This window comes from Tribolium castaneum, chromosome 7, assembly GCF_031307605.1.
Source record: "Tribolium castaneum strain GA2 chromosome 7, icTriCast1.1, whole genome shotgun sequence".
In the NCBI taxonomy this organism is placed as follows: Eukaryota; Metazoa; Arthropoda; class Insecta; order Coleoptera; family Tenebrionidae; genus Tribolium; species Tribolium castaneum.
In genome coordinates this window covers 1,339,197-1,366,314 of record NC_087400.1, presented here as the reverse complement: position 1 = coordinate 1,366,314, position 27,118 = coordinate 1,339,197, and the positions used below count along the sequence as shown (strand labels likewise).

The 27,118-nt window shown below is 37.3% G+C and overlaps 3 protein-coding genes and 1 long non-coding RNA gene across 6 annotated transcripts; 2 read left to right on the top strand and 2 right to left on the bottom strand.

Annotated features, from left to right (window-relative positions):
• Positions 1 to 2,122, top strand: LOC658875 (male-specific lethal 3 homolog). Its single transcript, XM_965226.5, has 8 exons — positions 1 to 398; positions 454 to 522; positions 568 to 677; positions 727 to 1,131; positions 1,188 to 1,337; positions 1,500 to 1,676; positions 1,731 to 1,943; positions 1,992 to 2,122. The coding sequence occupies exons 1-8, from the start codon at positions 297 to 299 to the stop codon at positions 2,047 to 2,049; spliced, it is 1,284 nt and encodes a 427-aa protein (XP_970319.1). The 5' UTR covers positions 1 to 296; the 3' UTR covers positions 2,050 to 2,122.
• LOC658801 (inverted formin-2-like) lies at positions 2,047 to 15,834 on the bottom strand. Its single transcript, XM_064357985.1, is given in 16 exon segments — positions 2,047 to 2,635; positions 2,700 to 3,288; positions 3,291 to 4,154; positions 4,787 to 4,875; positions 4,921 to 5,173; positions 5,225 to 5,351; positions 5,397 to 5,467; positions 5,516 to 5,623; positions 5,673 to 5,743; positions 5,795 to 5,895; positions 5,943 to 7,001; positions 7,082 to 7,115; positions 14,511 to 14,670; positions 14,733 to 14,838; positions 15,750 to 15,786; positions 15,825 to 15,834. Coding segments are annotated over 16 exon segments (3,978 nt in total). The 3' UTR covers positions 2,047 to 2,336.
• Positions 15,779 to 27,118, top strand: LOC100141552 (uncharacterized). 3 transcript variants are annotated; one of them, XM_064357942.1, is made up of 4 exons: positions 15,779 to 15,931; positions 17,791 to 17,877; positions 20,285 to 20,498; positions 21,077 to 23,219. In XM_064357942.1, the coding sequence occupies exons 2-4, from the start codon at positions 17,833 to 17,835 to the stop codon at positions 23,062 to 23,064; spliced, it is 2,247 nt and encodes a 748-aa protein (XP_064214012.1). In that variant the 5' UTR covers positions 15,779 to 15,931; positions 17,791 to 17,832; the 3' UTR covers positions 23,065 to 23,219. The 3 variants fall into 3 exon arrangements, with proteins under 3 accessions (XP_064214012.1, XP_008194584.2, XP_064214013.1); XM_008196362.3 differs by lacking the exon at positions 21,077 to 23,219 and adding an exon at positions 26,024 to 27,118 and having other exon boundaries at positions 15,782 to 15,931; XM_064357943.1 differs by having other exon boundaries at positions 15,802 to 15,946.
• Positions 22,422 to 24,228, bottom strand: LOC135266719 (uncharacterized). The gene is made up of 2 exons (XR_010334873.1): positions 23,578 to 24,228; positions 22,422 to 23,530 (listed from the first exon to the last, which is right to left on the bottom strand). It is a non-coding gene; the product is annotated as an uncharacterized LOC135266719 (long non-coding RNA).

Genomic DNA, 27,118 nt, shown 5'->3' with positions numbered 1-27,118 from the left:
ATTTGTGGTAAATAATTGAGTTTTTCGCTATTAGCAAAGTGACTTTCTTAAAATGTCATTTTTAAGAGGGTGTTTAGTGTTTTTTCGGATTTTTATTTTATTAAACGGTTTCAAAGCTGACAACCAAACATACATCTACGCAAATTGAAACGTATTTTGCTAGTGTGAAACTGGCTTCATGTTCGGGTTTCTTCGGAATTTCGAGGAGCTGGTTTGGGGAGCTGTCTTCACACAAATCAAACCCAAGCATGTCAACAACAAAGTGAATTTAAACCAAATATAAACAATACGATAATATGGTTTCAACTCGAGGTATCAAATTAAAGTTCTGTGAAAACGAGCGCGTGTTGTGTTATGAGCCTGACCCGACCAAAGCCAAAGTCTTGTACGACTCCAAAGTGAGAACCTAACCTCAAAATCGTTTTAATCGATACAAATTTGTGATTTTTCCAGGTGTTGGACGTAGTAGTGGCCAAGGACCAACGTGGACGCAAAACCGTCGAGTACCTCATTCATTTTCAGGTGATTGTGGCTTTGTTTCGACCTCAGTTGATTAAAATGTTCCAGGGCTGGAATTCCTCATGGGACAGATACGTCAGTGAGGAGTACGTTTTGAAAGACACTCCCGAAAACAGGCAATTGCAGAAAGACTTGGCCGAAAAATCCCAACTGCAATTGTAAGACTTCCGGTTTTTTGTGTTTTCATTTTTTAATTTGGGCTTCCAGGGGGGCGTATTTGTACAGACGGGACCGGAAAAAGAGTCGCAAGACTAGCACAACAGCCCCCTCTTCTGATGACTGCAGTTCCGGGAGCCCCACGAGGATGGACACGGATGATGGGCAAGGCGTGACAAGCAGTTCTGAAGATGATTCTTCAATTGAGGAAGAAACGGTGCCGATTGAGCTAACGCCCGAATTACGGGCGTGTCTCGAGCAGGACTATTGTCTTATCAATACGAAAAATAAATTAGTTAAATTACCGGCCGAACCAAATGTTGTAACAATTTTGGAAAATTATTGGAGGCATTATGCCAATGGCCAGATTAGTGATTTGAACGAAAAGACCAGTCAGAGGCACAGGTATCCGTTCAATAACACGCAAAGGAGGCGGCCTGAAGATGTACAAAGAAAGTAAGAAACGTGGCGTTTTTTTTCTGTTTTTTTTAACACTAGGGTATTTTTTGCAGTTTAAATATTTGTAGCGAGGTTCTGGACGGCATCCGTCTGTATTTTGATTACACGGTCAATGATTTGTTGCTGTATAAGTGTGAACAGGGGCAAATTGAGACGAAGCAGGCTGTGTATACTTCTATCCATTTGGACAAAGAAGTCTCGAGGTCAGTCTATTATATTCCTAGGAAACAACACCAAATTTATCGCTAAGAATGGTTTAAATCAGTTTTTTCATTCAATTTTCGTTTCAAATTTCGTCAAAAAAATAACTGAAAGTGTTATTTCGTTTTTTTTTTGAGAAGTTTCGCTATATAACGTTTTTATAGTTCAAAAAATGAGGTTAGTTATATGGATTACATAACGTATCCAAACAATCATGATGATTACCAAAATGGCAATAGGCAAGCCATGCAAAGGAAGCGAAGTCTGAGATCAAACAAAAGCACTGACGCTGTTTCCAATGGTAATAGTCAGGATAGCGCTAAAGCAAAAGCTAGTTCAAGGTGAGAAAAACTAATCGAAAAACTATATATGTTAAGCACTCGCTTCGCTCGTAGCGTTGATAATAACGACAGTTGTGGCTCACGCCCACTTTCGCTCCGCCTGTTACCTGAACATGTGTACAATCAACAACCCCCTCCCCCATGTCTTGTGTACGGTGCCATTCATTTGACGCGACTTTTTGTCAAATTGCCCGAATTGTTGAACGCAGCCACCATTGATGAGAAAAAATGGACAACTTTATTGAACCACACGGACACTTTTATTGAGTAATTTCACGGAATTTGGCGATTTGTCGTGATTTGTTTTCGTTTTAGTTACTTAAACGAGCATCGGGAGTGGTTTGGGGAAAAGTTCTACATCGACAGGCAATAAAACAAGGCGTTTTTAATAGAAGATGTATTACCTACAAGTAAATATTTGGTAACAAATAAATATGTCATTATTAGTGATTAGTTCATTAAGTATCATAATCATAAAAAAATATATAATAAATTATCGCTACCAAGCTCTCAAGTGGTCGGTACCTAAAAGGTGAGTTAGGTTAGTCTTTTATTTTATGATTGTCGTAATACTGTATGAAGAAATGAGACTGTCAAAGTTTGTAGGAATAAAAGATTTAGTTCGTAATAATAATCCTTGACTAGTGAAAAAATGAGTGATTACTTCGTTCTAAAGGCCCCGTTCTTGGGCACTGTGTGCACTTTAGTGGCGCTAGAAGTCGTAGGTTTCATGAAAGACATGGCCAGGGGTCGTGGGGGTCTCGTCCCGGCGGTGCCCCCAGTCGAGGGCGTTCTCTTGACCGGTTTAGGGGGCGGGGCTTTGCCAACACCCGCCTTAACCGGCATTTTCTTAACCGTGCAAGCGGACGCCGAACTATTGAGCGAACTTTTCGAACTGACAATACTATTTCTCGAACTCGACCTTTGCACATTCGTCGAGATGTCAGTCTTGCGCAGACCTCCCCGACCTGCGCGGAATCACGCTCTTTTTGGGCGTGTCCTGCACCGTGCGCCTGACTCCGCCCCGCTCCAGGCCCCGCCCCTTGGCCGGCTTCTCCACCGGCGGCTCGCTCTTCATCGGTTTGGCGTACACGACTAGGGCGGAGTCCTCCGGCTCGTAGTTGCCGCCAGAGGACGCCCCCTGACTCGGCGACTCCGACATCAAACTCTGGCTCTCCTCGAAGCCTTCGTCTTCGTTTTTCTTGTCAGTTTTAGTCAAGGCTAACTTGACGTCGTCTTGGTTGATTCCGGTTTGGTGGCGGTGGCGCCTACCGGGGTTCTGTAGCTTGTCTTGCCACGCCTTGAGGCGGGTCTCGGGCTCGTCTTTGGGTTCGTCGGGGTCGGTGTCGGTGCGTTTGTACCGTCGTGTGCGCCTTGCGGCGGAAAACCGGTCGAATTGGCCGTCGCCGAGCGTCGGGTTGGGTTCGGGCTCGTCCGTGTCGCGTGGGCGGCCCATGAGGCGGCGACAGGGGCTGGGCTGCGTCGGCTCGCGCTTCTCGGTGGGCGTGGGGATGAAGATTTTGCGCGTGGCTGGGGGCGTTTCTATGTTGTCTTGGTCGATTTCGACCTTGTTGCTGATGGGTGGGTCGTCCAGGCTGGGGGGCGAGGCTTGATAATGTAGAGAGTGAGTTTATCGGTGGGGGAGCGCTCCCCGAGAGAGCTAATCAGGGTTTTGCGGTCGTTCTCCACCACTGGTAGGCGGTTAAGACGCATTGAATCGTCTTTGGTTTCTTCCGTGCTGTTGGCCACGTTCAGGGTGGATTTGCGCCACGCCGACTTGTCCTTGATTTGGGGCTGCACTTCCTCGACGGCTTCCATGGCGCTGACCACGTCCGTGTTGTCGATCGTCTTCGAGGGCTCCCAGGCCGGGTAGGCCTTGCGGTAGGTGGATTGGCTGCCGCTGTAGACTTGCTTGCCTTCGGGCAGCGTGTCCAGAGTGCTGCTGCGTTCACTCTCCGAGTCCATTTCGAAGGAGCGCCGGTTCGTGATGCGGCGAGTCTGCCGTCGGGTTTCCTCGGTTTGGTCGCTTTCGCTGGCCTGCAGCCAGGATTCGATTTTTTGTCTCAGTTCTTTCGGTTTGTTGGTTTCTTCTTCGGGGGTTGAAACGATCGGTTTGGACTCGCTCAGAGGTGAGGGCGAGGAGGGGCGTTCTCGGTCCGAGGTGAAGTCAGCGCCTAATAAAGCCGGGCGTTTTCGCTGGCTCCCACCTCTAGCTTTGCGGGCCCATGACCGGTCCAGACTCCCCCAAGAGCGGCGCTCGCGGTTGTTGTCCGAAGCCCGGAGGAAGTCCATCAAGTTGCCTTCGTCCTCCTCCGACAAGACTCGGCTTCGCCGCCGCCGCAGGCTCCCATTAGGGGTGATGTCGGGGGATTTCTCCGGGTCGCCGTTAAATGAGCCCAGCCGGCGCCGGGAGAGAGAGGGGGAGCCGGTGACTGAGGAAAGCTCGTCTTCGGATGTCCCGTTGGTGGTTTTCCATCCCTTTATTCGGAAATAAAATTAACTAGACGCCCTCTGGTGATGACTTTTGAACTATGTCGAAAACAGTAACGAAATTTTCGTAATTGACATTTTTTATTTTTATATTTATTGACACTTTAAAAGTACGTGGTGGTAAATACTAGCGTTCACTTTGGTTCTGTGGTTTTTCGGGGTATAAAGTGTTTATTGTTGGAATTTGAAAGTGGATAAAAAGTGAAAAAGATTTAAATTTTCATTACAAAGTGTTATCAAACAGTTGTATAATTAAAGACTATAAGTAATGAATCACAGCGAACATAAAGTTGGGCTCAAGGAACCAATAAATTAGTGAAGTTTATGAATTTTAGGTTAGAATTTTTCCACTGATAAAATCATGAAATACTTCGATAAATCAACAAAACTACAATTAAGATTAACAACTGCTAATACACTTAAACGTAAATTATGCCAAAAGGTAGGCTTTTCAATGTCTTTGTAATAATTTTCCAATAAAGAAAGTGAACCAAACAGTCAAAAATTTTCCCGCCATTTATGGTTACTGTTTTCGACCTAGCTCAGTGGCGCCCCCAACGGTAACTTTACTTCCGAATTACAATTGTACTAAAAATTTTCCTAAAACTTTAAAAACTGACCTTTTTCATCGGAAAACCATGCCTGCTGTCGTAGATTTGCAAGTCGATGAACGGCACGTCCGAATCGGGGGTTCCCCCCAAGTTCTCCACTGAAACAACACTGCCAGAAATTGCCTAAAAGTGGAAACCCTTACTTTGCCGCCTCTTGGAAGCGAGCAACTCCTCGCGTTGCCGGCGCCGCGCATTCGCCTGCTCCTCCTGGATCCTCCTGCGCTCGTTATCGCCAACTGCTTGCTTGAACTTGCAGTAAAACCCGTGGAAAATCCGGAAGCACTCCTCAAGTTTGAACGAATTCGTGTCCTCGCAGAAAAATTCAGCCAGTTGCACACGCACCTTCTCCAACTCCTCCATGTTCTGTTGCAAGTTGGAGACTTCACGTTCGGCCATCTGGAAGCAAGGATTAGTTGGGTGTTGGCGATGGGTCCTGGAGTTACCAACTTGCAAAAATTCGGTCATTTGCTCTTTGATTTCGGGCTCGGTGGTTGCCAGTTCGATTTGTTTCTTGATTTTTTTTATCCGGACGTCGAGCACGTTGATCTCGTTCTGGAGCTGCTCCACTGTCGTCCTTAAAAATCAATTAAAACGTGGAATAGTAGGGGAAAGTGCTTACTTGGCTGCGTCCTCCAGCACGCTTATGTTGTCGGTGAAGGTCAGCAGTTTGGGGTTTTTCTTCTCAGCTTGCTGGGAAAAATAGTCAATAGAAAAGACTTAAAATAGAGATCTACTTACCAACGCCACAAAATGTATTAAATTCATATTTGGTTTATTCGCTCTAATGTCTGTGATTTTTTGCAACGAACTCAATTTAACACCGGCCGCGTTCCCGGCATAACCACCCTAAAAAAAACGCCAAAAAATAAAGATAAAAAAATCGTAAAAATCGTACCGCATTTAGGAAATTGCCAGCGACCAAAATCATATACAAGACTTCTTGAAGCGGTTTGTTCGTCATCAAGTCTAAAAATTGGACAAAAAGCCAGTCAGTGCGACAAAATCATTGTTACCAACCTTGAGCTGCCATAATCATTGATTTAATGCTAGGCTCCAAGTAGCTCATATTTGAGGCAAACTCTTCTTTCAGAAGCATGCTTTCTATTCGTAGTTTATAACTGAAAAAAAATGAAATAATTACGAAAAAACTGGCGGTTGGACTAACTTGGATAAGTTGGTCAGTTGTATTAAAAATTTTTCGGCGTTTCCTAATTTAGTGAAATCGCCATCAAACGACTTGAGCATGTCTAGTTCATCAACTTCTGGTAGTATTTTAAGGAGTCCTTTGAGTTTTTCTGCCCCGATATCGTCATGTTCCCCTTCCCGGATCAAGTGTATGATGTCCTCATTAGAGCTCCGAAACTGTTTTAAAAAAATATTAACATTGAGACTCCTTTTCCCGTCCAGAAGCGTAATCTCGCAATTTTCCTTGCGTATCCTCCTATCCAAAGTCTCTGAATTCGTATTTTCGCGCCTGAAACTCGCCGCCGCATTGGCTGGGGGCGCTTGTTGGCAGAACAGCCCCTCCATCTCCAGCCAATCCAAATCAGCCATCGGCGAATGCTGGTGACTGTACGCCACTTGCGTCCAAATATTATTCTTCCCAATCACCTTATTATTCGGTATTTTGTTCCAATTGAAAGTCTTCATTTTAATCTTCGGCGCCGGGATCTCCTGCTGGGGTAACTTCTCTATCACAGAATCGCATTCGGGGGGCGGGAGCGGCGCGGCGGGCTTGAGGGGCGGCGCGGGGACGGGGGGCGGGACGGCGGGGATGTTGGGGGGCGGGGGCGGCGGCGGCGGCAGCGCGGGCGTGGGGCTCTGGGGCGTGTTGAGGGAGGGGCGGCGGGTGGGACTAGACTCGGAGCGGAGGTGACAGTGGCAGAAGAACTTTGATTGGGCGCTGGGGGCGCGCAGCAGGCGGGCGGCGTCTTCGCGGTTCTCCAGGAGGGTGGCGCGGTGCACGAGACGCTCGGCCGTGTCCCAGATGATGTCGCTGACGGCGTCTTTGGCGTCGATGCGCAGCAGGTGCTGCAGGATGCTCAGGAAGGGGATTTCCTGCGGCGTTTCCGCAACTTGCTTGAGGATGGCGTAGAAGACGTCCAAGGGCGAGTTGAGGTCCACGCCGTGGGGGCCCTGCAGGCTCTGGGAGTCGTCGCTGTCGCGCTGCTCGTCGAACACGTCGAGCTGGACGGCGAGCTCGGGCTCCGCCTCGGCGCATTTTCTAAAAATTGATATTAAAAATATTAACACGTTTTTCAAAAATGCGTTCGAGTTCGTTGTGCCTGTTAAACATCCACATACCTTAAGTTGTTGAGCACCGGAAGCAGATGACATCCTGGAAAAAACATACACTTGAATACAAATATTTGACGAAAGTCACTTACTATGCATCGAATTTCCAAGAACTACGTTACAATAGTGACGCAAATTAAAATCGTGTATTTTATTTGATTTAAGTGTCTTGCGGGCACATTTGCATAAAAATTAAATAGATTATCTGAATCAGGCAAGCCTGTGCCGACAGATTGTATCTCAAAAGTCGTCCAAGCCTATCCTGGAAATCTCACATTACAAATTTGAAATGAATATTAATGGAGCGCGATTATTAAATTAATATGCTAACAGTGTTATTAGCTAATGTTTTTGTGTGAAATTAATCACGCTGTGTTCAATGATATTTCAGAGATTAATTTTTCTTCTCCGGCGGCCACAGATTGGAATCGTATTAGGAAATTTAGACTGTTTTATTGGCGCTCATATTTCTAATTCGGTGACACGTGGAAGTTGAACAATTTTTATTACACAAGAAAAAGATTGGCGGAAAGTTCAAAGGCATTATAAATCAAACCACCTCTCAAAGTGTTACTTTTAACGACTTGAAACATCATGAAAATATTTCAGAATGACTGAAAATACTTCTTCCTATTTGAAATGCGTAATTTGAGCAAAAACAACAAATTTGGATGAAGTTTGTTACGATTATTTAATGCCGTGACCTAAGCGTAGGTTGCTGTGCATATTTATTTCGTTTTGAAATTTGAAACAAAAGTTGTAACCTTGTTTCCAAAAATATGTATTCAAATTTTATTAGAGACACCTGTGATTCAGCCGTTTTTTTAATGTATCTCTAGCTCGTGCCATTTCTGCCCACTTTTGTGATCTTACACAATGTTTTTCTGAATGAAATAGTCGAGCTTTTTTTTAATTATTTTTTTTTATTATTTTAATTTTAATTTTTTTATTTAATTTGAGATTTTAATTTTTAAAATCTTATACCGTTTAAAAAACCTATGCGAACGTAGTGAGTGCGAAAATTTTATATTTGGATTACTTTATTTTCTCAAAATATGTTGATATTTCTATGTAACCATTTTCTTAATTTTGTAGAAAAAAGAGCTTTTGAAAAGAGCCTTCAATTTTAAAAAAATGATGAACCGTCACTTCTTATTTTTTTTTCTTCTTCAAATACATACCTTCTAATGTCTTGACCACACAATTTAATTTACTGTTTTTATTTTAATAACAAAGTAAAAATTTGTAAGATTGCATTATTTGCACTGAATCTAGAGTTGTTTTTCAACTAAAATTGCAAAAATACGATCTCGAAATGCGTTAGAAATTTAGTGATTTTCTCTCAAATAAAATAGAAAGTTCCAAAATTCTATTCAAAATGCTTTAATTTCTGTGGATGTGGAAAAATTTTGACTTATGTTTTTGGAAATGTCACAAAATTTCTAAATAATTTACAAAAACTTTTTTTTGGAAAAATATTAAAAAATTCATATCTTCCTTATTATAAAAGATACACATTTGAAACAAAGACATTATACAGGCACTTTTTTACAGAGAATTCAATAATATTATCAACCTTTTTTTTTGAATCATTCGTTTAGCTGTAATAACATAAAGATTTATTTTTTTTTAATGAAAATCATAGTTGGCTATGACATTTTCGAAAAGCTTATTTTTTTCTGAACTCAAAACAATATAAATATAGTTTGATATTTTTATGTATTTTTGGTAAAAAATATTTTTAAAACATTTGAAAGTAGTTGGCCATGGAAAAATTATTTCACATAAAAGGTGTGAATAATCTAGAAATTTTGTGAACGGTTATTAAAGTAAAAAATGTGAAATTATAAAAATAAGTTAAAGTTATTTTCAATTGAACAAATATACGAGCGTCGCAGATTTTAATTACATAAAAAATGTGCAGAAAATTGCAAACGATGTGTCACTACCACTTGATGCCACTTTTTTATGATTTAGTGCAATGGAGGTGACGTTGATAATGTTGTGTATTTTTTTACCGCAGATGGAATTTGATTTTGGTGTTTGGATTGACATTTTTTTGTAAAATAAAATTTTATTGATACGCAATCATACAATTAATAAGATTTTTCTTCTTCCGGCATTTCATGTTTAAAATTGGAAAATAGAATGACAACTTGAGCTTGCCATTTTAAATATAAAAACAAATAATTTTTATTAATTGCAAAAATTTGATCTTATAAAAATTTATTATGCTGTTTTTGAATTAATTAGGGTTTAAAAAATCATTAAATTATAAATACTTGTTGGGTAATACAATTTTCATAGTTTTAATTAAAAATCCAAAATTTTTTCATGGCCTACTATAAAGAAAAAGCGAAATGTTTTGTTTTTTCTTAAATATTTAAAATTAACGTATTACACAAATAGACATATTGTTAGGGTTCGTGGAACGATGGAAGATATATAAAGTGATTTAAGCAAAAACGGATTTATTCAACTTAAAACTACTTGCTTCTTGTACACGCCATTTTCTTACTTACATTATTACCAACTTAACAAAAAGTCACTAACTCTAACCGTATAATTGGTTGTATAGCGTGCTGAATTGTATCTTAACACTCCCCTTCAATTCAAGCACACTTTACGGTAATAAAACAATATCAGTGAAACAAGAAAATTCTAATTTACATTAACATTTGTCAAACCTAGTTTCAATGACAACTTATTAAACTGAGATTTATCAAGAGACTTGGTCAAAATATCTGCAATTTGTTCAGTTGTACATACATATTCAATTTTAATAGTTTTATTTTGAACAAGTTCTCGTATGAAGTTATATTTAACATCAATATGTTTCAGTCTTTTGTGTTCTGAATGATCTGCAAGTCTAATACATGACTGATTATCTTCAAAAATTTTGAAAGCGGTATCATCAAAACCAAAATCTTTTATCAGGTGTAGCAACCAAAGTCCTTCACGAGCTGCCTCAGCAAGAGCTATATATTCCGCTTCAGTAGAAGAAATTGCTACAACGGACTGTTTTCTGGTACACCAGGACACTGTTGCACCACACACTTTGAATAGAAAACCTGTTGTAGATTTTCTGTCATCAATGCCGCCCGCCCAATCCGCATCAGCATAGCCCACAAGTTGCTCGCATTCTTGCTTTGGATAAAACAGTTCATAGTCTATCGTGCCTTTGATGTATCTTAAAATACGTTTTAGGGCTTGCCACAGCTCTTCTGTCGGTGTACTTTGATAACGACTACACATGTTAACGGAGACACTTAAATCTGGTCTGCTTGCCAACATGACATACATTAGACACCCAACTAATTCTCGTATAGGTTTATTTTTCAAATTTTCTTCATCAATTTTGTCCTTTGTTAATAGTGATCCCTTTTTCATTGGAGTCCCTGTACCTTTACAGTTTTCCATCCCAAAACGTTTTAGCAATCCTTGTAAGTAATTTTTTTGACTCAGATACATTCCTTCCTTTTCAGATCGGATTTTTATACCTAGAAAATAGTGCAAAGACCCTAAATCTTGCATTTCGAACACATTTATTAGCTTCTCCTTGAGGTTCCGAATTTCTTCCAAGTTGTTACTAGCAATAATAATATCATCGACGTAAATTAATAAGTATAATTCCGTTTCATCAGTTTTTTTGCAGTACAAACAAAGATCGTTCTTTGATCTTATCAAATTATTTTCTTCTGCAAAGTCATTAAACCTATTATTCCAACAAAATGAAGCTTGTTTAAGACCATAAAGTGCTTTGTTCAATTTACACACAACATTGTCTTCTGCTTCTAGACCTTCAGGAACTGACATGAAGATATCTTCCTTAACTTTTCCGTGTAAAAATGCTGATTTTACATCCATTTGTTGTGCATGCAGATTTTTGTGGTTTATTATCGATATCAAAGTTCTGACAGTAGTGAGCTTAGCCACAGGAGCATAAGTTTCTTCATAGTCGAATCCTTCCCTCTGCATAAAGCCCTTAGCAACAAGTCTAGCTTTGTGTCTAACAATATCTCCATTCTGATTCCTTTTTAATCTAAAAACCCATTTATTTCCTATTAGTTTAGCATTTTTTGGTTTCTCAACCAAAGTCCATGTTCCGTTACGATTAAGTGCATTTAATTCTTCAGCAATAGCCTTCTCCCAATCATGATAATCAGTTCTGGATCTTGCTTCTTCATAACTTTCAGGAACTTCATCAATAAATGATTCTACACTTAATGCAAAGTGTTCCAGTTCGTAGTCAGAAAAATGAGCCGGACGTTTTTTCTTTCTGTTACTTTTTCTTAGTCCTTCGGTTTGAGTTTCGTCTGGTTCCTTGTCTTCGTCACTTTCTTCATCTTCATTAATTTTGTGTTCTTCATCTTCTGCAATTGCTTTATTTTCTTCAACATTTCCTTCACTTTCGTTTTGAAGTTCTGTGTACGTCATAATCTCTTTATCTGTCTCTGAAACATGGCGTTCATTTTTGCTGTTTACAGAAGTAATTGTTTTATTCTCATCAAAAATGACGTTCCTGGCACAAATAACTTTTCTAGTTTCCGGTATCCATAATCTGTATCCATTATGTGTATACCCAATCATTATGCAGACATCACATTTTCTATCAAATTTGCCTTTCATTTTCTGTTTCGGTATGTGACTGTATGCCACGGATCCGAATACTCTTAAATTATTCAAATTTGGTTTCCTTCCATAGAACATTTCAGACGGAGTAACGTTTTCCAAACAAGATGTGGGACACCTATTTGTTACATAAGCAGCACATAATATGGCTTCACCCCATAAGTCCTTCGAGAGTTCAGATTCCAGTATCATAGCTCTAGCTTTTTCAAGCAATGTTCTATTTAATCTTTCGGCTTTCCCGTTTTGCTCTGGCGTATATGGTATTGTGGTCTTAATTATGATACCCTTTCCTTTGCAAAAACTTACCAGATCATTCGGAAGATATTCCCTACCATTATCACATTTCAAAGTAGCTATTTTTGTACCGAACATGGCTGAAACCATTGATTCAAAACATTTAAAATATTCAAAAACTTCACTTTTACTTTTTAATAGATACACAACACAAAAATGAGTATAATCATCAAGAAAGGTTAGAAAATAACGTTTACCATCATGTGTTTCTGGAGTTATAGGTCCGCACAAGTCTGAATGAATTAATTCCAAAACACGTGTCGTTTTGTTGTCAGACCTTTTACCAAAGGGCAATTTCGTAATTTTACTTTTAACACAAACTTCACAAATTTGACTTTCATTACAATTACTGTTTCTTATATTTAAGCCAGAAACCATGTTGTTTTTACTTAAGGTTACGAGATTTTTATTACTTAAATGACCTAACCTTCTATGCCATAACTTTAAAGAGGCACTAACTTCACATACATTTGAGCAAACCACCTTACATTTATTTTCAACCTCAAAACAAATTTCGTACAAGTTATCTATTCTTTTACCTTCTGCAAGTACTTTCGAATTCCTTTTAATTACAACCTTTCCATGTTCAAATGACACGTTCAAACTTGCTAACTCTATCTTTTGGACAGACAGTAAATTGTGCTTTAAATTTTTAACATACAAAACATTTTTAATAGTAGCCCTAGTCACCGTATTATTCACACGTAAGACCGCATTAACATCACCAATTTCAGTAGCCAAAAGTTTTACATTGTCTTTTGCCACACAAATTTTTACTGGACTTTCTAACTTACGCACGTTCGTCAGATGTTCCTTGCTGTTTACCATGTGATCAGTCGCTCCAGAGTCCACGTACCACTTCATTTTTTTACACACGGTTTCGTCTTGTGCATTTCCTGAATACGAAACGAAGGCGACATGTTCCGACGAGGTTTGATTTGCTTGCTTTAATAAATGGCAGTCAGCTCTTTTATGGCCTTTCTTCCCACAATTGTGACACGTAAACGGAAACACTTTTTTGTTCCAAACAGACTGTTGCTTGTTGAACTTCCTGCTGTTGAATGCAGATGAACTTGGCACTTCAATTTCACTACACTGATTTTTCCGTTTTAACTCACAATCCAGCAATTTTCCTTTGACAAAGTCTAGTGTCAATTTAGAAGGCTCCATTGTTTCCAGCGCTGTTACAAGAGGGTCAAAACTCTTGGGTAAGGTCAGTAATAGATGACACACCACATCCATTTCTTCCAATTTTGCACCAACCGACTTGAGTTCCCTAATCGTTTCTTCGAATTTTAAGAAATGCTTCTCCATGGTGTCATTTGACGATAATTTCATTGTCAGCAACTTCTTTCGTAGAAATAGTTGGCTCGTGATGCCCTTTCGTTGAAACCCAGCCTCCAGACTTATCCACATTTGGTAGGCCGTTGTCTTATCTTTTACATACTGCAGATGCGAATTTGCAATACATTGGATTATTAACGATTTACACTTCTTGTCCATCTTTAGGAAGGCGTCATCAGGAGTTGCGTTTTCTTCTTCAATACACCGTTTCACATCATGATGATCAAGAATAATTTCCATCCTGAATTTCCAGTGATCGTAATCCTTTCCATTGAACTGGGTGATTCCTAACTTTTCGATTGTTGTATTTTCCATTGTTCTTCCGTTTGTCGTTACACGTGCACCGAACGTTTTTAGTAACACTTTTTAACAAACCGAACAATACGACCAAATTCCTTTATATACACATTCCAGCATAACCTGGGCCCATAACCTGTTAGGGTTCGTGGAACGATGGAAGATATATAAAGTGATTTAAGCAAAAACGGATTTATTCAACTTAAAACTACTTGCTTCTTGTACACGCCATTTTCTTACTTACATTATTACCAACTTAACAAAAAGTCACTAACTCTAACCGTATAATTGGTTGTATAGCGTGCTGAATTGTATCTTAACACATATCAAATCAGAAAAAAGTAAGCTTTTCGAAAATGTCATAGCCAACTATGACTCCTATTTGGTTGAGAAAAATCGCTGATAACATTATTAGATTCTCTGAAAAAAAGTGTCATTTCATGTTTAATTTTTTTATAATTCATCCATGTCGCGTTATTTGTCGCAGCTGCAAAACTGGCATCTTATTAATAAAAATTTCAAATTAATCTTGTCATAAATATGTAATGTGTCGGTTTAGTATAAGGAAACAACATGGTTAAAGTTTAATGGAAGTGACAAGAACCGGTCGAAATCTATTAAAATCGGTAACTCGGCCTCTTAACGAATTAATTAGATGAAAAACTCTCCGTCTTTGATGAAATTTAAAAGGCGCCTGACAGATGCAGTTCTTACGTAATCCCAACGTTTGTTCTCTAGAAGGAAGTAATCTGTGCCTATTTATGGTAAAGAGCGTCACTGTAAATAATATTTAACTATGTTTACCCGCTCTAATCACGAATGTCTTTTCGCTCCGAGCGCAAAAATTCTTGAATTTAGAGGAGAAACTCACCAATGAATTCGTTGCGTCTCCTGATCCTGTCGGTGAGCCTGGGCGTGGAGATGATCAGACAGTTGATAAAGGCCACAAGGGCCGTCTGGTAGTCCACAGCCGTGGCCCTGCTCAGCTCCTGGACGATCACATTCAGTCTATATCTCTCACCTTTCAATTTCTGGAAAAAAAATGGGATTTTGAGGCAGATGTTGGGGCAATTATCGTGAGTCATTTGTAAACCTTGTAGTGCTCCAAAGTGTCAAGGGCGCGCGCGTGACCCTCTTCGTTGTGCACACACAACGCGGACAGAAGCTCAAAGACTTGCTTATAATAACTGCATTTCTGTCTGTAAAACGTGCCAAAACAATAAAAAAAACGCAAAAACAATGTACCTACTAGTATGGACAAAAGTATTTTTTTATATTATTATTATTATGTTATAGCAAAATCTCGCAAAAACACTGTAATAATAGTTCAAAAACGTGCTAAAAACGCTCAAAAAAAAATAAAAAAAACATAACTTTGTATTTTCGGCTTATTCTTGACGCAAATTGGCTCAGAACAAGCCAAATTGAACAAAATAGTCATAATTTAGCCCAAATTTTGCGGTTTAAGTAATTTTTCAGCTAATTTTAAAAAAATTTCAAAAAAAACATAATTTTGTGTCTATTACAGCAATTTCCAAAAAAATACTCAAAAAAAATTTAAACTATACTATTTTCGAGCAAATTTTGTGTTTTTTGTCTGTTTTTTGGCAAAAGTTTATTCAAAAACAAGCTAAATCAAGCTCAAATTTAGTCTAATTTGGTATTTTTTCAGCCTAGCTGTTTAAAGAAAGGTTTAAAAAAAACACCAAAATTTTTTACACAATTTAGTGCATTTCCAAGTTGTTTTTACCAAAATTTTGCATTTCTGTTTGTAAAACGTGCCAAAACAATCGAAAAAACACAAAAATAATGCCATTTTCAATCTAATCTAGTATTTCCAGCCAGTGAAAAACAAGTTACTAACACTCCGCCATTAAAGTAGTACCGGACCAAAATTTAGTTTTTCGGGTAAAACGGTTTAGTTAATTAATTAATTATAATTAATTAAAAATTTGTTTGAATTTCCCAATTAGGAGTATGATTAGGGCTTAAGGGTTGATCAATTTGTTTTATTTGAGAACCAATCCGTGATTATCGATCCCTGTAAATTCAAAATCGAAAAATAGCCGCGCAAACTCTTGCCTGCGATTGGCCCACCCCTGTGTCTCACCTGTCGCCACCTGTGAGCCGCGCCCTAAACTCCCCAGCTCATCGGCGGGCGGTCCGGAGTCAACCCAGCACGCACCCGCAGCCATTACGATTGCGCCGTTGCATTCCTGCCCGGTCTGTCAAGTGTCACTCCGAAGTACACATTCCAAGTGCTGGGTCGCCTCCTCCGGACACTGTGCCGTGGTGAGTCGCCGTTAAGTGAGTACTTTTCCCGCAATTTTCCTCCCACAAAACCCACCATCGCCGATAGAAAAACCCAAAACCATAGAATATAGTAGTTATAGAAAATCAAGTAACACGTAATTCACTCGTCGTCAAAATTTCGATAATAGCGCCATATCTTGGTAGTATGAGGAACTAAAATTGGCGGCAAATTTAAATATTTTATTATTTACACAATTAATTTAATTTTTTTATTTTTTTACAATTTAAACACACATAACCGATTTTATTGAAAATCGGTTAAATGTGTTTAATTGCAAAATTTTGTTAGTATTATAAATATAAAGAAAAAATAAATACAATGAATGAAAATAATTTATTAATGAATTAACGTTTCACAAATTATGAAAACATCAATTATAAGAAATAAATGTCGTGTTTGGCTTCCACATATTAATTTGGCGACTTCCTCAACCTCAAAAACCGGTTATTTAACATTATTTTGAAACTTGGGAAAAAATTAAAGAACTAAATAAGTAAATACGGACTCTAATAAGGTACCATTGGAGTTTTAGGCATGTGCCCAATTCAATTTTCACAGAAAAGTAGTGCTTTTAATAGTTTGTTCAAACATTTCTTGTATGTTTTTGTGTTGGTTGTAAACTCACGTAGATGACTTTACAACAAATTTACTTATATGAACTTATTATGAGTAAGAGGTAAGGACTCCACTTTGGTGGATTCACCAGTCTTGAAACTTAACGGTAAAAAGGAGGGAGTTCAAGATACGTTTTTGTGGCTTTTGTACAAATGAATGAATGAACGTGTGTATTAAATAAAAGACACTATGTGCAAGGTAGAAGTCTTAAACGTTGTCCATCATAGATGTCCACTCAAAAAAAGAAATTTGGTTTAAATTCTCGAAGTTATTTTTGGTGCCCAAGTCGATTTGTTTCTGGATAGCTCGCACAAGTAAAGAGATGCACTGTTTCCAGAATCATGTGTTTCAGCCAGCCAGAAGTTGTTTAATAAACGTTGTAGGTTGCCTTTTAAGTGTATAATAGGTCCACAACAGAGCTGGAGATATGTATTACATAGTATTTTTGGTGGCAAAAAAATCCCGACTTACCAAATTTTAGCCTTCGAAAGTTCAAAACTTAAATGTTTTTGAGATTACTTTAGGAGTAGATAACACCAACAAACGGATTCAAATAAGAATAAAAAGAGAAAACCACGAACACAACACGTAGCAGAATAATTCAAATTGGAAATTGAAACATTTAAAATTGAAGAAACTATTTGACACCGTTGAATGTAGTGACATTGCGCGCCAAAGCTTGCTTAATATTTTGGATTTTTGGATAAATTCGTGGATTTAATTTGAAATCACACTACCAAAAGATGGCATAAGTAGTTTCTATTAACTACCGTGCCACGTACCCCAAATTTACAGAAATCTGCATAGATAACGCACGTGGCGCCGCATGTCGATAGTATGATTTAATAAACCGTTTCTCCTATGCCGCTTGACTAACCCTGCCCAAAACCCAACTCAAGCCCCTTCACTGCACCGCTTGCTGTGACTATTTTGCTCTTTTGTTTCGTACTTGCCGGGCAACGGCGACTTGATCGCCCCTAATACCGACATCTTGCGCCATTATTGCCTCCAAGTGTCACTTCAGCCCGGATTTTCATTATTGTTCCGGGATTTTCGGTGCACGAGCGGGATTCTGGGGCGGACGAGCAAATCGAGGCCGCTGGTCATACGTTTCTCATATGATTTGCGCGAATTCGGCCCGAGTTGCTGTTACGTAACCCGTGCACCTAGGCTGGGGCTACCTGTGATTTGCTCACAACTAACGGACTTGCCCTTGTTTCAGGTTGTTAAGTGTATTCCAACCGACTAAATTTAATTAAATAAAATGTTCGCCTGCGCTATATTGATCGCCCCCGCCGCCAGGAGCGCCGTAAGTACCACCCTTTTTATTTCTACTAACAATTTGCAAATTTTTCCCAAAACTAGCTGGGATTTGTTCTAATCTGCACCAACGTCACGCATTTTTATTCCAATTTTTTAAACTTTGTGTATCAAGTCCAGTAAACTTTGAACAACATATTTTTAACCGAGTTTCATCATTTGATCGATGCTTTACTGGTTCATGGAAATTTTTATCGCATTTCGTTCATACAGTGTGTCCCAAAATCATTCTATAACCTTTAACCCAAAATGCACACAAGTGTGTTACATAACACCTGACATTTCAAATGCCCAGCCAACTAATTTTGACCACTCGTGTTTTTAATTATTTTTTACAGTGTTATCAGTTGAGGATTTCAGCAGCAGTTTAATTGCTCAATTGTTTTACACATTGCTATGGCAACCACTTTTGGGGTGTTTAAATTTCAGCTTTAGTTACATTTTTTAATTTGTGACATAATAGATTAGATAAATTAAAATCAAAGGGCACACTGGGTGTGTCACCATCACTATGAAATAGTGATAATATTGTGTGCGATTTTTCCTAAATAATGTTAGCTGTTAGGTGACCTTGTCACTTGTCATTTTTGTCCATGGCAATGTTGATTTTTCAATTGGCGATAAAAAAATTGGGACACTTGATTGTTTTATTTCAAATTCTGCAATTATCGTGTTTTGTTTATGATAATAAATTATTAATTTCATCTGTAAAAATAGTTGGCCGTGACATTAGCATCTAATGTAATAATAATTGATAATATTGTTTAAAAACTGTCACCATTTATCACGAAATAATCCAAATTTTTTTGATAAGTGGGTATGTACAGTCATAAGCACAAGTAGTGTTCACTGCGGTGTTGAAATACGACGTGACTGTAACTCTGTGGGTCACTGTACCTTAACTATTTGTTCATCTTGTATTGACAATTTCGTAATTTATCTTCAGGGAAAACGAAAACGACGAAAAAGAAGTTAGTCATTGAAGACTAACATAAATACATAATTGAAAATTAATAATTTTTTATACAAATTCGTAGATATACCGGGTGATTTAAAAATTGAAGCAAAATAATTTTTTGGCAACCTGGATTAAAAATAAACCGAAAAATTTTTGAATTTTCTTGTAAATGTTGCCTTTTTTCGTTTTTTTTTTTTATTAAAAATGGATTTCTTCACGTTCTTGAGCCGAAAACTCAGCTCGAGCTTGAAATTTTGTTGAAACTGTACTGAAAAATCGTAGATTAATAAATTCTCCGTTTATTTAACTATCAGAAATGACCTAATTTTAGTTATTTAGGTAAAAAAAGCAAAAGTTTATTTTTAGCGAAATATTAAATTATAGCTCTTCTGGCTGTTGGATGTACTAAAAGGTTCAAAAAAGAAAAAAAATACGTATTTTTTTAGCATAATGTGGTCATTTTTCAGTTTCTTTTAGTCAAAATGCCACAAAATACCAAAAATTTAGTTGAAAAATAAGCTTAAAACTTTGAAAAACGTGAAATAACATAACTTTTGATTAAATTCTTTTTAAAAACTAGTTAAATCGAGTGAAACAATCAATTTTAGCAAATTTTTTCGAAAAAAAAAATGTAGATTTTACTTCTGAGTCTGACTAACCGTATACTTACAAGACATTTAAATTTAACGTTTTAAACACATTTTTAAATAAAATTTTGAAAAATTATTGCGTTTTTGAAATAAACCGTTGTTTTTTTATTTTTTTTTAACGGATTTCTTTACGTTCTTGGGCTGAAAACTCAGCTCGAACTTGAAATTTTGTTGAAACTTCACTGAAAAATCGTAGATTAAGTCGAATTTTTTTTTAGCACTTTAAGTAAAGTGTTAAGCTATAAGTTAAGTTTTTTCGTGAAATTTCACTAAACTGGGTCAGTAATTGAATCGGAAATGGCTTTATTTTGCCTCAAGATAAAAAAAATTTTTTTGGGCTTCTGGTAATAAATTTTTAGATACTTTTAATGTGTACTGTTGGAAACTTTAAATAAAATGTTAAAGTATACAAAGTGATTTCGGCTTTTTCTCTGCTAAATCTATAAGAATTTTTTATTTTATTTTTTTTCTCATTTTACGATTATTTCTTTCTAAAGATTGAACTTTCTTCCTTGAATTTGTGAAAGTCCTGCTGATAGTTTTTTGTATTCAATTTTAAAAAAGGGCATGTCTTCAATAAAGTAAACAGAAGTTTATAAAAAATAATTTATTTTCATAATTATTACACCACATTTGTGTATATTTTAAGTTAAAAAAAGGAGTGTTTATTTAATATTTAATATGATGATAATATACGTTCACTGACCACCGTGACGAACGTAACTTCCTTGGATGTCTGAAGTGGCCAAGGCTTGTGATTAACGTTTGATTGGTGCGTTAATTTTCAGCTTATTTCAAACTCTAAAGTATACTTAAGGCCATTGAGCACCGCCCTCAGCCAAAACCCATCATTAGTCCAGAGTCCTGTCGTTCAGCAACACAAACAAGCCACACTTCTCCCAGCAGTGAGGAGTTTCCAGACCACCCCAGTGTCCAGGGACATCGATTCAGCTGCTAAATTTATTGGTGCAGGCGCTGCCACAGTAGGAGTAGCTGGATCAGGTTTGTTGCGATTGTTTTTCTTTTAAGATTGTTTGGTGTTTTGTGGCACTAATAGATTCCGAGCGGTTTGTTTTGTGTTATGTTTGATGAAAATCATTTTTTTTCCACTCTGTAGAATATCATTAATATATTCAAGGAATCAAATTTATTATATCCTCTTGGAGAAACATCCGTTTTTATAAGCAGACTCGTATAATTTCTTTGATTTTAAGAATCTTCAGAATCACTCATATCAAAATGGTTGCTTTTCGTGACTGATTCGTAAAAAATACTAGTATGCAATACGTTGCAAAATGCCTTTGTTTTTTGCAGTTTATTGCATAAAGAGCTTAGAGCTATTACAAATTCTATTTTGAATTTTGTCATTAATCCATTGACTTACAATGTCCGTAAAAGGTGCATATTGTACATACTCAAACTTACGTAATTATTGCATAAATTATAAGTTAAAGGGTTAATTCAAAATTCAACGTTTGTTAAACTCACTCAAGGTTTGTCTATCATGCTTCCCATTTCTTTGTAGTATTTTTCGATTTATTGTGCAAACATTAATTCGTGGTTTTCATTCATTGTTACAGACAGTTTAACATTTTCCCTTTCACCGGTTTTTGAAAAAGTCTTGAAATCCGATACTTTTGTTGATAAAAGTGGGTTGATGTTAGCAGTTTTTGAAACGGACGATCAACCTATGGTATTGTGTACCGCACCGCGCCGATTTGGCAAAACTGTAAACTTATCTATGATGCAACGATTCTTGGAGTTGGAAGTTGATGAAAATGGAGAGGAGAAAACAACGGTTTTGGAAGAAAAAGACAATTACAAACTGTTCAGTTCAGCAAAGTTCAAGTTAAAAGTGATGGAGAATAAGAAGTTTGTAGAAACTCATTTCGGACAATATCCGATAATCAATATAAATTTTTTCTGTTCTGCTAACGTGAAAAGCAAATCTGATGCAGTGAATGTGTGTAGAACAGCTATATCGCGGGCTTTTAGGCAACACAGTTACCTTTACAAATCCAAATTGTCACCGTTGGAAGACTATGAAAAAAAGGATTGCGAACAATGGTGTGACAAATTTGCCTGCAAAGGAATTCCAGATGACGAAGTAATCGTGGGGTTGGGATGCTTGGCAGTTTATCTGAACAAGTTTCATAAAAGAAAGGTTTTTCTACTCGTTGACGAGTACGACTCGATCACTTCAAAAGCGTTGTATAAAGTGAAGAACGCTGATCCAGAGACTGAGCTTGAAGAGCTAGAGGAAGCTGCCTCATTCCCAATTGAAGTAATTGGAGATGCTCTAAAAACATTTCCTGAGATCATTAAAGGAGCGTTTATTACCGGAATTTTGGATGTGGGTGGTGTATCGATTTCCACCCAATTGGGTAATGTATTGCGACTGCAATTCGGAAGCAAAGATATGTACCAAGATTTCTGTGGATTCACTGAAGATGAAGTTTCTACTCTATTTAATCGGTTTGCAGTAAAGGCGGAATTGGGAAAAAAAGCGAAGGATAACTATAATGGGTATTTCAATGGCTCGAAACAATGCCTATATAATCCTCAATCGATTGTGCAGTTTTTGAGAAATTCATCTCTGGGAGAAGGTGCTTTAAAAAATTATTGGCAACAATCTGGTTACATTCACAATATGTCTAAACTATTTGAAGAGGGTAGCGTGAGAAGGTTGTTGTATGAACTTCTACAAGGTGTTAAAGAAGATTTTCAATTCACGTTAGAACCGTTACAATTAAGTGATCTGAAATCTTTGCATAACATATTAGTTAATCAAAATTTGACTTGTGACGAAGAAATAGTTGTTCGATTTCTTGTATCTCTAGGATACTTAACATATTCATCTGAGGATCACAAACTCCAAATACCTAACGCTGAGCTAATTGATGAAATTATGAAGCGGCTACGAGCTTATTTTTTTGAAAGATTTGGTATTAACAGAGAATTGGCTGAAGATTGTTCAGCATCATTTTCTCAGCTAACCAAACTCTGTGATGAAGGTGAATCATTAGCACAGTTCAAAGAAGAATTAGCAAATTTTCAAAATAGTATAACCTGTCTACTTCAACGTTCAACACTTACCGATCCATTGAAGGAGGCAACTTTACAGAGTATAATTACATTGACATGTAGTCGAGCAGGATTTCTCTTCGGAAACGAAATAATAATTCCAACTCATAGAACCAAAGTTGATTTAGTACTGTTTAATGATAAATCTGGGATAATAATGGAATTAAAATGTGGTTCAAATACTGTACAAGACGCATTTAAACAAATCTTTCAAAATCGGTACTACAATGTTTTCACAAATAAGAAGTATTTTGATGAACGTAAGAAATCTCCTTCTCTTTCTTTTATTATGGCAATGCATGTGGATTCTGACAAGAAAGCATCTGTGATGTGCCTGCGACGCGAGGATGTTATTCACGTTCTGGATGATCTGCAACTTGACGCTAGAAAGTCATCGCTAGAAGATCGCATTGAGATAGCTGTTAATTCTATGGGTGAACGTTTCATTAACAGTTGTCGCGAAAAAGCAATTTTTGTCTCTTAACATACCAGAGAAACCGGTTCAGTTTTTGTTTGAATTTAAAGTAGCTATTTTTAAGTTCAACGCGGCATGTTAATTTCAGTTTCGATCAACTAAATCTGTTCCATTTCATATTTCACATTTATATGTAGTTATAATAAAACATGAATTACAAAGTTTATATTGTTTTAGTAGAAATGCAAAGACTTCTTTTTGATATTGGACTTTAATAATTGGAAGCCGGTCTGATGGGTTTTAACGGTTCAGTTACCCAAACCAGCTTGATCAGGAAATGAAATCCACAATATTTCGGGGTATTCAGGATTGATGGTCGTGCCGATGATTCTCCTCGAAGCTGTCGTGAAAGAGGAGATGCTGTAAGAATAGATCGGATTGTAGTCGGGGAATGTTTTTCGTACGACTGTCCGATTGTTTCTAGAGTGACAGTGTCGGGGTAGTCTTTAGCCAGTTGGGCCAAATAAGCATTAATCTTTAAAACAATAACTAAAAACGGGAGTTATTTTTTCCAAGTGTTACCTCAGCGTGGCGTAAATATTGGTCAAAAGTAATTTTTCCCAAACCTAAAGCTTGTCTCGATTTGTGGTAGTGTTTTTCAGCCTGAATGGCGGTTCCAACATTTTCGATTTCAATGCTAAACTCAAGATTGTTGAGCCCTCGTATTTGGCACTAGACAAGCCCACGAGGGCTAGTACTATCAGTACTGGCACTTTCATTGCGATATCTACTGAGGTATCGAGAGCAGAATCTCTTTTATAAACGTGGTGGATAAACAACAGTCTAATCTGCTGATTCTTCGATAAAATTGAATTGAATTTGTCCTAATTCTCTTTTAATCCAGTGTTTTAACGGATTACGTCTTCAAATATTTGTTTAGTGGTTAAAAATCCAGCTTCAATAGTTTAATCCCGTGATATTTCATCCTTGAGTGATACAAGACTTTTGTCTATTATTATTAGTTGTGACAAAAGTGAAAACGAATAAAAAATTAATCCTCGATAAAAATTAGTTTCATCAATAATTTTTTTAGAAATGTGTAAAAAGTGCCATAAATTGCGACTTCATAATTAATTACCCGATTTTAACAAATTACTGAATAAAAAATTTCTCAATTATTTTATATCGTACATATTTTTGAATTAATGGTCCGACTAATGCCATTCAAATACTTTCGTGTTAATTATTATTTATTACTTCTTGTTAGTGTGATTATTTAATATAACGTTTGGGGCCCGTTTATAAAATGGTTTGTTAAAATTTAATTCGTTGTTAAAAGTTAACAACGCAAATCAAATCAAATTTGCTAATTTGTTAGTTGCAAATTAACTTAATATATATATTTCTGGGTCCATTAGTTATAACTATAACTTACTATAACTATAAAGTCTACTTTTGTGCCCTATTTCAATAAAAAAAATGCAAATCCGCTGTTGCTATTTTCATTAAAAAGGTAGATCTTTAAATTTAAACAGTCAGTATACAGCGTGCTCAAAAACTGGCGCACCAACTCATTGGTGTGTGGTAGAGAACTGGTTACATATAAAGGTAAAAATAGTAAAAAAATTCTTTGAATTAAAGTTATTGATAAATAACTAATTTTAGATAAATGATATGTGGCAACGTTGTCTAACAGTCATGATCGCAATAGAATTTGATCAACAATAAAAATAAATTATTTTTGAAACGGTTTCCTAGGAAATAATTCCCAGTGTTGGCACATCTACACATTGTGATTTTTTGGATGAATTTTAATTTTTTTTAATTAAAAAAACTGCTAAAATCTGATAGTAAATTTAAAAATAATTATTCATCGTTTTGTTACGGAACGATTACCTGGTATGAAACATAGAAATATAAAAAAATAATGATAACTAAAGAAGTTAACAAAATAAGTTTGTAGCTCCAGATTTTTTAAAATATGACTTTAGGAATTTTTTTAACATTTTTCCCGTGATCTACACGTGCTTCTCAACAACGTACCACTGGTTGGTGCGCCAGTTTTTGAGCAGCCTGTAGATAAATCTAGATAATTCTTTTGTTCTACACACATTCACTGAAACTTGGTTAGATAATAACTTGATAATATAATTACATACAAGTATATTATTCTCTAATTAAATTCAAAGTACCTAAATATAACAGAATCGATGATAATAATAAGTATGGATATTATGGAGTTATTTTAACAATTATTTTACTTATTTTTGGTAACAGTTCAGGTGGCAAAGACAACATTTCGAAAGCTAACAAAATTTTATTAGTTCGATAATTATAAGTGTTAAATCATAAAAGGCTTTTTTTAATATTAAATTTGACCCTTTTTGCCATTAAAAAAAATCATGTTAGCCTTGTTTTTCCAAAACAAATGAAGACAGAAATTTGATAAACGTCTGAGACGATAGAATTTAAATCATTTAACGCATATACCAAATTCCAATACGTTTTGATGAATAGTTTTTATAATATTTAACTGAATTCATATTTTTTAGTACATACTTATTCTCAAATAAAATAATGCTGACTCACACAAATTTGGAAAAGGAAATCACCAATTATCCAAGTAAATAATTTTACTTAATTTAACAATTTCCCACTGAAATAGGTTGTTAATTGTCTGTGTCCAATCAATTAACTCAAGTTGCAGTGGCAGTTATTTGAAATATTTAAACCATTGTAATTGTATAACAGCAAGTGAAAGCTCACTTTTCAACATTGTAATTAAGAATAAAATTAATTTACTACCTAAGAAATTTTACTGTCAGTTATCATAAATAACACGAGATTTCTATTTTCAGATAACATTTTTATCACTTTTATCCGACTTTTATCGAGACTAACTACAAAAGAATTTGAACTCAAGGCATTTTATTTCATTTACAAAGGATAGGGTTTAATAATTGCAATTTTACTCGTTTATTATTAAAATAGATAGATAGATAGATTTTTTTGTATCAATACGTTGCAGGGGAGACCCGGACAAAGCCGACCTCTTCGGCAACACGGTCCTGCACTTGGCCGCGGCGCAGGGCCACAAACACATCGTCACATTCCTCGACTGATATCGACGGCCGCACCGCCCAAGAACTCGCCGGAATGAACAACCGCGACGACATCCTGCGGTTCTTGGACGGCGTCCACGCCAAACTGGAGGCCGGCGACAAAAAGAAAGCCAAAGCACGGCCCCGTCGTTTCACTTTCAACAAACGCCAAGTCAAAAAAGAGCAAGTTCAAGAGAAGCTGGAGAAACGGATGAACAAAGGTCACCACAGGCCGTCGATGATAGAGACGCTCAAAACCAGAATTAAAAGTGGGTCCATCTGGGGCCGGCCCCTCCGAGGTTCAGCACCATCGTGGGATGCGGAATTTGGGGTCGGTGCAGAGGCGGGTGCTCGACGACGACTTCAAGGTGCTCCCGAGAGTAAATAAGCATTTATTGAAGACGGCAAACGCTCAGTCAGATCACTGAGGTACTTTACACGGGGACCATCGACGGCAGGAGAGGCCGTCTGGAATCACCACCGTCCAGCAACGGCCTCACAAGGTCCATCTCCCAGCCTGACTTCATGCACGAATTGGAAACAAACGGCGACACTAAACTCCAACAAGAGCCAGCGAGTATTTTCGTGCGCCCAGGAATTGGAAGCATAGCGTTTTTTATTTAGAAAGAGCATAACCAACACATTCCAAGGCTTCTACTCCAGCGAAGGCCCCAACGAGGAGAGTTCAATCGGCCCCAGAACCAACACTCAATCGAAGACGAGCTATCAGACCCCGAGTCCAGCGACGACGATAACCCGAACGCCCCCCTGGGGGCTAGGAGAGTACCTTCCCCGCTTCGAGGAGCAGAAAATCGACCTGGAAACGCTGGAGAATCCCGGCGAAGTCACAGACAGCATGTTGTAAATATAGAGTCAAAATGTGTTATTTATTCATTGTCGTGGACATGATAACGGTATTACTTGTATTTTATGGGCACTTTTTGTACAGACAGATGTGTGCCAGGCATAATATTTACAAATTCGTATTTAAATTTATTATAAATAAATGTGTGTTATGCAAA